At 39.5% G+C, this 13,050-nt stretch overlaps 2 protein-coding genes across 2 annotated transcripts; one reads left to right on the forward strand and one right to left on the reverse strand.

The window, feature by feature from the left end:
• Nucleotides 1–2,661: 2,661 nt before the first annotated feature.
• On the forward strand, nucleotides 2,662–3,681 carry LOC145095900 (uncharacterized). The gene has a single exon (XM_079033713.1). It carries the CDS (start codon nucleotides 2,662–2,664, stop codon nucleotides 3,679–3,681), a length of 1,020 nt encoding a protein of 339 aa, XP_078889839.1.
• Nucleotides 3,682–11,140: 7,459 nt separating this feature from the next.
• On the reverse strand, nucleotides 11,141–12,727 carry LOC145095901 (uncharacterized). Its single transcript, XM_079033714.1, has 3 exons — nucleotides 12,599–12,727; nucleotides 11,826–12,482; nucleotides 11,141–11,152 (listed from the first exon to the last, which is right to left on the reverse strand). The coding sequence occupies exons 1-3, from the start codon at nucleotides 12,725–12,727 to the stop codon at nucleotides 11,141–11,143; spliced, it is 798 nt and encodes a 265-aa protein (XP_078889840.1).
• Nucleotides 12,728–13,050: the final 323 nt, after the last annotated feature.

Below are 13,050 nucleotides of genomic sequence, written 5' to 3' on the forward strand. Positions count from 1 at the left end.
ATTGACTAAAAAGAACACAAATGCATGCTTAAAAGCCTTTTAGACGAACATGATAAGCTGAAAATCAAGATAGAGACCTTACAATCATTTGACTCTTCAAACTCAAAATTAATAACCGAACATAAAATGAATGTAGAAAATACGTCTGAATTTGATGAGGAGAGTGAGATGATTGAAATTTTGGTGGAAGACGAAGTTGATTGCTCTGAGTTCATGAAAAGTGAAAACAAGAAACCTCTAATATCTGAAAATTCCATTGAATATGCATGTTTGTCAAGGGATAAGTCAAAGAAACTCAAAGAAAAAGCGGTGGTTTACCAAAAGGTTCAAACTGTGCCAAATCAGGTTTACGCTGTCACAAGGGTCACTGGAAAACAAACAGCTGAACTAAAAATCCTGGTTAACAAAGACAATGCTGAAGGAAGTGACAACTATTTTTGGTCTGCTCCTATCGATAATATAGATGAGACTGTGGGTCTGTCAGAGCACACCTCTTGGAGGGTAAAGGGCAGATATGTTGCTGAACCAATAAACAAACCCTTAAAGTTTGATAAACCAAGCACAAGTGGAACCAAAGATATACCTGAAGAACTAGGAAAGAAACTGGAAGAATCAAAGAAGACTTCAAATATGTCTTCAAACTCAACCGAAGCTCAAAAAGAGAAGCAGAAATCAAGCTTCAACATCCATAAATCTTAGAAGGAGTTAGCTGAACAGGAACACCAAAGAAATTAGAGGTACATGAAGAATCTGAGTGAGCAAAAAAGGTTTTGGAAATCTCAAAATCCCAACTATGTTCCCTCAAAGAAAGAAGCTATTGTTGTAGAAAATGATAAACCGGAGATCAAAAGAAAGAATAATTTTAGTCCTAGTTCTTACTACTCCAAATATCAAAACCAAACATCCAGTCTCTGTTCCGACTCCAAAGGATAGAACTGAACATCCAATTTTGGTTTCAATAACTGAGTTTAGAACCGAACTTCATGGTTCGGTCCCAACACAAAAACTGAGAACCGAAGGTCAAGTCTCGGTTCTTCCCAACAGAAACCTAACTCAACAAAGGATGTTAAAGGGAAAGGAAAGCTTGATTCTAAAGCAGTAGTCAATCATAATAAAAAGGAAGCTAACCCTAAGGATCCAAGAAGAACTCCAACCATTACAACACCATGTAACACATTGAAATTTAAACAATACAAAAATAAAATAAAAGTGTACACCATCAAAAGAAAAGATGAAACCACACTCATAAAAGGAACCTATCTTGTTGATATATCTGTTGCTGTTCCTTTTTCTGTGAAAAACTCACCAGGGCTCAAGAGACTTTGGGTTCCTAAATCTGCTTAACTTTACAGGTTATCAGTGATGAGCAGTTCGACGATGAATGGTACATAAACAGTGGCTGCTCACGTCACATGACAGGGAGATAGGAAGAGTTAAGGGAGTTTCGGTCCCTTAAGGATGGTCAATGCATGAAGTATGGCAAAAACTCTAATGTAACAATCAAATGATATGGAATGATAACCAACAGAGAGTTTACAATTTGAAAAGTGGCGTATGTGGAAGGATTGCAGCACAACTTCATAAGTATATCTCAATTGGTTGTGGGTACGGGACTAAAAGTCTCATTTGATGATGAAGGATCAAAAATTGTCGAGAAGCAATCCAAAAGAGTCTTGTTAAAATCTGAACGAAAAGGAGAGATGTACCCTGTAAACCTCACTCCAATTAAAGGAAAACCAGCGATTTGCCTGCTGTCTAAGGCGAATTTGGATGAAAGCTGGCTATGGAACTGACGTCTCTCGTACCTAAACTTTAAGGATATCAATAAGTTGGTGCTTGGTGATCATGTTCGAGGACTTCCAGTTCTCAAGTTTGATAAGGAACACCTGTGCGCAACATGTGAGATGGGTAAACAGAGCAGAAAGAGTCATCTATCATGTATCAATACTAAGATTGTTGAAGCATTTGAACCTCTACATATTGACTTATGTGGACCTTCAGCTATTGAAAGCATCGGTGTTATTAAGTACATTATTTTTATAGTAAATGATTTTTCACGTTTCACCTGGGTATTCTTTCTTAAACAGAAATCAGAAGCGACTCCCAAGTTAAAGATGTTCATCAAGCAAGTTGAACTGCAGCTAAGAAAAGTGGTAAGGAACATCAGAAAAAACAATGGGCTTGAATTCAAAAATAAAGAGTTTGAAGATTTTCTGGCCGACAAGGAAGTGTCTCACAACTTGTCTGCTCCCTACACTCCACAACAGAATGGAATCGTTGAAAGACGAAACCGATCCCTATGTGAAGCAACCAAAACCATGTTGAGCTTCGCTTCTCTACCATTATACTTCTGGGCTGATGCTGTTGCTACTGCTTGTTATACTCAAAACAGATCCTTACTTAACAAGCGATTCTCAATCACTCTGTATGAGATTCTGAACAACCGAAAACCCAATCTCAAGTTCTTTCACATGTTCGGTTCCAGATGCTTCATTTTCAACTCTAAAGAGAACCGAAACAAGTTCGATGTTAAAGCGGATGAGGGAATCTTTCTAGGCTATTCACTCACTTCAAAGGCTTATAGAGTTCTGAATAAACACTCCAAACATATTGAGGAAACCTATTACGTGACCTTTGATGACATCTACATAAAGAAAGTTCATGAAAAAGAAAGTGCTATGGGTATCGGTTCCTATTTCAAATTTGTTTAAAGAATATACGAGGTTATTTGATGAACCAGAAAAAGATATACATTTAGAGGCGAATGCCGCAGACAACAAAGTCGACCATTTGAAAAAGATCATCGAAGATGCTGCAAAAGACATGGCAAAGGATCATTCAAACCAAACTGGTGATCAACCCTCGAATGAACCTCCAAATCACAACGCAATATTCGAGGGGGAGGGCTCATCTGTGTCTCATAGAACCAAGCAAGAGAATCCAACTCCAACCAAGGGGAAGGATCTCGAACCTAAAAAGGAACACACTTCGCTATTTAAGGGGGAGAATGCAAATACAAATGACAAAGACGATCAATCAGAATTTGAAGAAGAGATTAATGTAGAGTTGAACCCTGTTTATGACCCGAACTACCCTCCTTTCACAAAATGGACTAAAGATCATGCTCAAACACAGATAATAGGTGAATCATCCGAACGGGTTCTCACACGAGCTCAGTTGAAAGCGAAGCAAACTGCATTATTTTCTCAAGTTGAATTCTACATGTTTAATTCATTTGTCTCTAAAATCGAACCAAAGATAGTCAACATTATACTTGATCATGCTGATTGGGTACAGGCTATGCAAGATGAACTTCATAAGTTTGAACGCAATCGTGTTTGGAGACTAATACCCACACCAAAGGATGCTTCTGTGGTTGGATTAAAGTGGGTCTTCAGAAACAAGATGGATAAAGAAGGCAATGTTATAAGGAATAAGGCCCGGCTGGTGGTAAAGGGATATTGCCAAGAAGAAGGAGTAGACTATGAGGAGACCTTCGCTCCTGTAGCCAGATTGGAATTGGTTCTAATCTTTTTAGCATATGCTGCTCATAATAACTTCGAAGTTTTTCAAATGGACGTGAAATGTGCCTTCCTGAATGGAGAACTAGAAGAAACGGTGTATGTTGAGCAACCACCAGGGTTCGTGAATGAGAAATACCCCGATGATTGCTATGTATGAGATAAAGTTGTGTATGGACTGAAACAAGCACCAAGGGCTGGTATGAAACTTTAACTCGCTTTCTAAAATTGTCTAAATTCAAGCAAGGTTCGGTTGACCCAACCTTCTTTTGCAAGAAATAAGGCGAACATCTAATGATAGTTCAAATTTATGTCGATGATATCATCTTCGGCTCCACGAATCCCAACTTAACGGCTAAATTCTGGAAACTGATGGAGACTAAATTTGAAATGAGCGCAATAGGTCCAATTAACTTTTTTCTTGGGTTGAATATAAGAAAAGGATCAGAAGGTATTTTTATTAACCAGGAGGCTTACACGAAGAATCTATTGGCAAAATTTGGAATGATAGGAGACTCAAAGGTGAAGGTTCCTATTGCGTTTGGCACCAAGTTAACACCATCTATGGAAAAGCCTGCTGTAGATATGACTCTGTATCGTTAAATGATAGGCTCTATCATGTATCTAACTGCAAGTAGACCGAACATTATGTTTTTTGTCTGTTATTGTGCCAGGTTTCAAGCTAATCCTAGAGAACCTCACATGATGGCGGTGAAGAATATTTTTCGATATTTGAAGCGTACCTCGTCGCTCGGTCTCTGGTATCCAGCTAAATCTAGATTCTTTGTTCAAGCCTTTTCTAATGCTGATCTGGGTGGCTGTGGTCTAGATAGAAAGAGCACAACTGGAGGATGCCAGTTCCTTGATGGTAAACTAGTTAGCTGGCAGTCCAAGAAGCAAACTTGTGTGTCTCTCTCAACAGCCAAAGTAGAATACATAGTTGCCGGTTCGTGTGCTTCACAAGTAGTCTGGATACAAAGTCAACTTAGAGACTATGGACTGAGTATGAAGAAGATTCCGCTTTATTGTGATTCTTAAAGTGTGATAAGAATTTGTCACAATCTGGTACAACATGCAAAGACAAAGCATATTGCACTTAGGTACCACTTCATCAAGGACCATGTTGAAGATGGCAATGTGGAAGTCCATTTCGTACAGTCCTCAGATCAACTTGTAGGTATTTTCACTAAAGCATTACCAGAAGCAAGATTCAATAAAATTTTGCAAGGTTTGGGTATGATGGAAGCAGAGTAGGTACCGAATCCTCAAACATCTCACTGGAAAATTAGGCAAGCAAAATTAACTGATTGCTCGGTCTGTTTCAGGTCCTTAATTTTAGGGAACCGAAATGAACCGAACACTCTGCTTATTTCGGCTCAATAATTTTTGGGAACCAAAATGAACCGATCGTTCGGACTATTTCGGCTCCGCAATTTTAGGGGACCGAAATGAACCGAATGCTTATTTTGGCTCCTTAATTTTTGGGGATTGAAATGAAATGATCGCTCAGTTTATTTGGCTTCTATTATTTAAGGTGAAGGTTCGGCTGTATATTTTTGCACTTAATTTTTTTTCTTTTTCATCCGTAATTATTTTTTTTATTTCTAAGATGTTTTAAAGTTTTTTTTTCTTCTATTATTTTCCTTATTTATCAGAAAATACAAAATTTCAAAAAGATTTTATTTTTGTTTTATCTTTTTTATCTTTTTTTTTGTTTTTTTTGTTTGTTCGTTTTTGTGTTGTTTGTTTCTCTCTTCTTCCTTACTAGGTGTTAAGGGCCATGAAAGCTTATGAACTCGTAGAGGGGCAGGTATGTCAATCTTCACTATGAACTAGCTAGGTGTCCCTAGAAGCATGCTGCTGCATGTAGTCTAAATCCTCTTAAAAAATTTGAGTGAGGCCTTAATGATTCGATTTATACCTATCGTTTCTTCCCAATTAGGCTGTACCATTCACTCAAGTCCTGAGCTACCCTACTCTTCTCAAATGAGTTAAGATTTTTTCTGCTATGTCACTCTTTAAAAGCAGGGGTACATTCAGCTCTTTAACCACCTCCTCTATATTCTTCATCTTCTTTCGTTTCATCAATGTAACCCTTGAGACTCTCAGGAATTACCACTGAGGTTCACGGTTACACAAAATCTGTGTTTATGATGTTAGATATGTACACTACGTGCTAAGTGAGACCCTAAATCCAACACCAATACTGAATTGACAGTGAATTTTGATATTCAAACTTTAACTTGTTACCTATAGAAGTCTCATTTTATTTTCTTGTGTGATCTTTATGAAATTGTCTAACACTAACAGATTTCTTCCCAAAAGATCTAGTTTAGTTTTTGTTTTTGAGATTTCTACTCTAAATTCTGTTACTTCAAAACCTATGAAATCTACTTGTTCAACATACCACATCGGTCTCACAAGTACTTCTTCCAACGTTCGGTCTTATATCAAGCATCGAAATTCGGTTGAAGCTTAGCCACCTCTAAAGCCTATGATTAAAAAGAAGCCTTTCAATGTTTCTTAACAAACATTTGATCGTATTCCCACGAGAAACCACACAAGCACTTCAAGTCTCTCTTGACTTTGAAGGAAGAGATTCATGCCCGGGATACTCAGCTTTATGTCACATTTGACATCACTCACATCCCATACACTTGTTTGCTTTATTTCTTATCTGTTGGCACACTAATGAACGAAAATCTTTCTGATTTTCCAAAACTCTAGTTCGTGACAATTATGCGTGGTTTCACTTTCGGTTCTAAAAATTAAACAGTCTTATGAAAGTGATAAGGGACTCTGTATTTTAAATGAGTAATGGATTCAAGAAGTTGAATGGATGCAACGTTCCAACGTGTCTGTGGATAAGTTCAAAATTGGGCGCGTGAAGTCGAAGCGGCTCCTAAACCTTCGCCGCATGCTATGTATCTGGGGAAAACCAAGCTGTCAAATCCTGCTTTTCCAGGCGCTTTTTCAGAGTTCGTTTCATCATTATAGATGATCTTTCTATCTCATGGAAATTGTATATAAAGGGATTCTAGTTCAACTGTACCATTTATCACATTCCACTTCTCTCAACCAAACCGGCGCTTTCTAACAACTGTTCATCTTCTTCACTAAGCTCTACATTGGCGGATTCTTCATCTCTTCAGGATCAAACGACGTCGTCATCCTTGCTTTCGATCAAGCCCAACCAGAATATGATCATTCAGATGACTCTATTCCTGTATGATCATTACATGCTTCAAGTAGTAGAATGTCTAAAGTATTCCCCTCTCATCATCGCTCTAACTCAAGTGGAATCTGTTCCCATGTCCCTCTTGTCTCAAGTTTACTCCACAACAAATTACGATAAAATCAACGAGCGCATCTACTTTCAAATTCATTCTCACAAAGCTTCGATTTCAAAAGGACGATTTTGCTCTCTTCTAGGGCTTGCAGTCGATGCCTCCGTCATCTCACCGGACTTCATCACAACAACTCAACAGTTCTCGATGTTCTACGAGATGGGCTACACAGAGGTCCTTACATCCTTCACCAAGTTCAAGAAGTCTTTCCTACCTCCACAATGGAATGGGTTTCTCACCCTTCTTCACAAAGGTTTGGCTGAACGTGTTGGTGGCTCTGATGGGTTAAATAATTGCTTTGTGACGATAATGTATGACATCTACAATGGGATTAACCTGGACTACGGGTCCGTGCTCTGGTCCCAACTGGTATATAGTCTGTCTTCTTCAACCAGACACTCTGAAATTTCATGTGGACGGTTTTGGACCATCGTTGCACAATGGGCTATAACATCCCTCAATGTATGAGTCATGAAGGATTCTCTAATTCCCTCTATTTCCTCCTTTCATACCAAAAAGATTATTATGTCTGATCTAACCAAGTTTTTGCACAACGACTCAATTCCGGAAACCATGTACCGATCTGTCTCTCAGGAAAGAAAACTTATCTCTGATTATAAATTGCTTCCTCCCAAGAGTCCTCGTCAATTAACTCTAGAGATGCAAGCTGTGTTGGACGAGGTGGAGAAACCTTCAAAGTGATGAAAGAAGGCAGTTGTCAAGAAAAAAGCAACTGAAGAACCCTCTTCCAAACCGACTAAGGCAAAGAAACAAAAAGCTGACAAGGGTGATTCCTTTGCACCCAAGAAAGTCAAGAAAATGGCTCGCCGAACACGAACTCCGTCACATTCACATTCTGAATAGAAACAAGAGCAGTCTGTAGGTGAAGAAGAGGAAGAGCAACATGAAGGTTCACCCAGGGGTAATACACCTCCTCGACCTCCAACTCCGGTGGAAGTTGTCGATGGTTATGTTCCTACACTCCCTTCCTCTCCACCGAAGACAACAGTCCAAGATTCGGTTCCACCTCCACCTGTATCTCAACCTGCTTCAACAATGGCTTTACCACCACTTGTTACTTCTCCTCCCATTATCACTGCTTTAATACCAACTCCTATCATCACCTCTACCACAGATCCTTTTGTCAACGTCAACACATCTGATGTGGGGTGAAGACTGAAGAACCCCCTAAAGTCACAACTAAGCCAATTTCCCCAACTCTTTCTGCTGATTCTAATCCAGTTCCTGGAGGAGCTGAGTTTGAATTTGATTCTACTTACTATAGCCCCTACCAAATCCCTAGTGAGGAAGATTAATCTACTCCTGCAACCAAGCAACAAATCGATAGTCTTCATGGAAAACTTGATACACTGATCGATTCCACCAAAAAGTACAATGATGTTGTTCTCAAAGCATTCGTGGATAGAACCCTTCATCAATATACTGAATCCACTGATAAATGTACTGCGGCTGTGGATGATTCTACTTCAATGTGCAAAAGAGCCACCTCTGAGGTTAAAGATCTTCTCTGTGACTCCTAGGTTTTCTTGACTCTTTCAAGGGTCATGCTGATTCAAATGCTGCCAAGGTCACAGAGTCAATCGGTTTGCTTTCTCAATCCCTTCAAGCCGAACAGACAAAGTTTGAGACTGTCCATTCCGATATCTCTGTTGATAACAAGAATTTCTTGTCTTCCATTGACCTTCGGTTTGAAAAGCTCACAGCTGATCTTCTACTCGAAAGGCAACTCCGAGAGGATCTTACCCAACAGTCTGCCATCAATGCAGTACAGAAAGCTGACCTAGCCAAAGCAGAATGTGAAATCTCCTTGCTAAAAAGAAAAAGAGCTGTGTTTCGCAGTTTTGCTGGTGATGTTCTATCACAGCTACACAACGTGATTCAAGCTCATGATTGTATTCTAATGCTCACCATTCGCTATCATCTAACCTCCAAACTCCTTCCTTCACTTGAACTCTTACGAGAAATGAAGGGTGCTTCAAAGAGAATTCTTCCTCCAAAACAAGGGGGAGAAGAAGAAAAGCAACAACCAATTCCACTTAAACTGAAGGTCAAAACTAAACCGAAGGATAATTTAGCTTCGGGTTCTGGTATCAAAGAGAAGAAAAAGCGTGTTATTGGTGAACACGATGAAAGTGATGAGGATCAAGAAACTATCTCCGAGATCCTGAAATGCAAGAAGAGGGATGCAGAGATTTATGAAACCCTTCGGGTTGCTAAGGAAGCTGAGGAAATAGAGAAGAAAAAGAAATAAGAGGATGATGCACTAAGTTGCAAGAAGATGTTGTTCCCTCCGTGGACTAAGGAGACACTGATCAAAGAAGCCATAGAGTCTCCAAGCACACTTTGGTTGGAACCTGTGACTTCTTTTGACTGTGATAATACAAGGGATTCACAGTTCGATATGCCTATAACCCGCAAGGCATTCGTTTTTCACTACTTCGATTCAATTGTTGAAGTTCCCTCTCCTCATCCTCAGGTAGTCCGTGAACTGTTCATTTTAGCTCAAGTTCGGTCAGCCTCAGTATCTGACCTGGAGTGCACAGAAGATTATTACTGTCAAGGTACTGAAGCCATCGCTTGCAGGGAAATTTATCAACATATCTTTCAAGATAACATGAGGTCTTGATAACTCGGTGTTGGTTATCTCCCTTTCAGACCTTCCTAACCTGAATCCACATGATTGGATCCTGCTCTTCAATATTCTGCTTACCAATTCAAAGGAGTATGGAACGATTCTGGAGCATCTAAAACGAATGATAGATTGGTATATCCACAAGGTAGCAAAAATGGATCAGGAAGTGGCCAATGTCCTGAGAAAGAAACCGATGGTGAAGCCAACTGCGAAGCCATGAGACATCAACAAAATGACTCTCGGTCAAATCGATTCTGCTCACCTGACGGTTATGTTTACAAGAGCCAAAGGGGAAAAGTTTTTGTTTTCTCTGGTAGACAAACACTTGTTCTCTGCTGATTGCCTAGAGCACATTATAAATATTATTCATTGGTGCAAGGCGAATTCCGAGTCAGATAAGAAGAACTTCACAGACATGCTCTAGTGGTATATTACTTTCAGACAAAATCTTTTGGCGATTATACCAGGTGTGTTCAAGACTGTGAAGAAGTCGGTAATAGCTCAACCGAACTGAGCTCTGGGCTCCATTGACGCAAAGGGGGAGATTGTTGAGTATTATGTGTTGCGTCATGGGCTGGTATTTTGCATATCCGGTTTGGGCCTGTCCACCCGTGATTAGGGTTAATGTAGTATTATAAATAGTGCATGCATGTATGCCTTTAATACGCTAGAAGTTTTGATTATCGTATTGTATTGTAACCCTAAACACATCTACAGTCGAAGTTCTTTGTCGAGCTCTTCTGGGGTGTTAAAGTTTAATCATTCAAAATCGTTCAAATCATTCTTGTGTTCTTATTGTTTCGTTTATTGTTTATTTGTTTGAATCTATCGATCATTAAGGTACATTATGCCAACAAAAATAAAATATACATACTATACAACTAAAACCATTACTTGGAGTTAAGAGGCGAACCGAGCCCGGTAGGACCGAACCTGAAATAGACCGAGTGTTTGGTTCATTTCGGGTCCCGGAAGAACCAATTCCAAAATGGACCGAGCGTTCGCTCTATTTCGCTTCCAACTTTTATTGAGGCGAAAGTGATTTCGGTACAGATTCAACTTCCATCATTCCTAAGCCTTGTAGTATTTCATTAAAACTTGCTTCAGGCAAGGCCTTAATAAAGATGTCAGCCAATTGATCAGTGGTTCTAACAAAATGAATTTCTACATTATCTTCTTCCACATGATCCTTGATAAAGTGATACCTCAGTGCAATGTGTTTCGTGTTTGAGTGTTGCACTGGGTTATGACAAATCCTAATTGCACTCTCTGAGTCACAATATAGTGGGATTTTCTTCATGTTCGGGCCATAGTCTCGAAGTTGACTTTGTATCCAAACAACCTGAGATGTGCACGATGATGCAGCTATGTACTCTGCTTCGGCTGTAGAGAGAGACACACAAGTTTGTTTCTTTGAATGCCAGCTAACAAGTTTTCCATCCATAAATTGGCATCCTTTAGTGGTACTCTTTCGGTCCAGTCCAAATCATCCTAGATCAGAATCTGATAATGCTTAAACAAATAACCCTGATTTGGCTAGGTACCATAGACCAAGAGAAGAGGTTCGCTTCAGGTATCCAAATATATTCTTCACAGCTAGCAGGTGAGGTTCACATGGATTAGCTTGAAACCTAGCGCAATAACAAGAATAGAACATTATATCTGGTCGACTTGCTGTTAGATACATTAGGGACCCTATCATCTGGCGATAGAGGGTCATGTCAGCATCCCGTTTGTCTAGAGAAGGTGTTAAGTTCGTGCCAATGCCATAGGAACCTTTACTTTCGAATTTCCCATTATTCCAAACTTTGCAAGCAAGGTCTTCGTGTAAGCCTCTTGATTAATAAAAATGCCTTCGGGTCCCTGTCTAATGTTCAAGCCAAGGAAAAAGTTAATAGGACCCATTGAGCTCATTTCAAATTTAGTCTCCATCAACTTCCTAAATTCAGCTGTTAAGCCTGGATTGGTGGAACCGAAGATGATATCATCAATGTAAATTTGAACGACCATAAGGTGGTCAACCTCTTTTTTACGAAAGAAAGTTGGGTCAACCGAACCTTGTTGAAACTTTGACATTTTGAGAAATCTAGGTGGCGTTTCATACCATGCCCTTGGTGCTTGCTTGAGACCATAGACTGCCTTTTCCAGAATGTAGCAGTGATTTGGATATTTCTCATTCACGAAACCCGGTGGTTGCTCTATATACACTGTCTCTTCCAGTTCTCCATTTAAGAAGGTACACTTCACATCCATTTGGTATACTTCAAAGTTCTTGTGTGCAGAATAGGTGAGAAAAATACGAACCGATTCTAGCCTTGCTACTAGAGCGAAGGTCTCTTCGTAATCTATGCCTTCTTCTTGACAGTAACCTTTCACAACCAATCTTGCCTTGTTGCGAATCACATTTTCTTCCTTATCTTTCTTGTTCCTGAAAACCCACTTTAGTCTAACCACAGAAGCATCCTTTGGTGTTGGAATCAGTCTCCACACTTTATTTCGCTCGAACTCATTGAGTTCATCGTGCATCTCCTGTACCCAATTAGAATGATCGAGTGCAGTGTTGATCGTCTTCGGTTCAACCTTGGAGACGAACAAATTAAACATGCAGAATTTCACTTTAGAGAATAGTGCAGTTTGTTTTGCTTTTAGTTGTGATTGTGTGAGAACCTTTTTTGTTGATTCACCAATAATTTGTGTTTGTGGATGATCTTTGGTCCATTTGGCAAGAGGAGGGTAATTAGGATCATATGAGGGATCCAGTTTAGCATTCACTTCTTCTTCGAATTCTGACTGAGTTTCATCATCGTTTGTATTTGCATTCTCTCCCTCGAATGATGATACTTCCTCAGCTTCGGGCTCAAAAATCTCCCTTTGGACTTGACTTTCGGTTGGTGATGATGATGATGGGCTCTTCCCCTGGAATAGAGGATCTTGGTTATCTGGAAAAGACGAACCCTCCCCCTGAATATGCGAACTATCTTTTGGAGTTTCGCTTGTGTCAGCTGTTCTCTTGTTATCGGTTGTTCATCTTCCATTTTCTTTGCAGCATCATCGATTATCTTCTTCAAGTTGTCTACCTTGTTGTCTGCAGCTTTGGATTTAGAGTGAATAGCCTTTTCTGGTTCATCAAATAGCAGCATGTATTGCTCAAAGAGGCTTGAAATCGATACCGTAACTTGACCAGATTTTGGAAATATTTCCTCCATAGAACCTTTGGTTATCTTCAGTTTCTTGACGTAGTTATCATCGAAGGTAACATAATAGGTCTCTTCAATTTTCTTTGAACGCTTGTTCAGAACCCTATATGCTTTGGAGTTTAAGGAATAACCCAGAAAGATTCCTTCGTCTATTTTGACATCAAACTTGTTTCAGTGCTCCTTTGAATTGAAGATAAAGCATCTTGAACCGAACATATGGAAAAACTTTACATTAGGCTTTCAGTTTTTCAACATCTCATAAGAAGTGATGGAGAAACGTTTGTTGATATAAGATTTGTTCTGCGTATAGTAAGCAGCAGCAATGGCATCAG

Source organism: Lactuca serriola, chromosome 3, assembly GCF_051521515.1.
Source record: "Lactuca serriola cultivar US96UC23 chromosome 3, Lser_US96UC23_V15, whole genome shotgun sequence".
Classification (NCBI taxonomy): domain Eukaryota; kingdom Viridiplantae; phylum Streptophyta; class Magnoliopsida; order Asterales; family Asteraceae; genus Lactuca; species Lactuca serriola.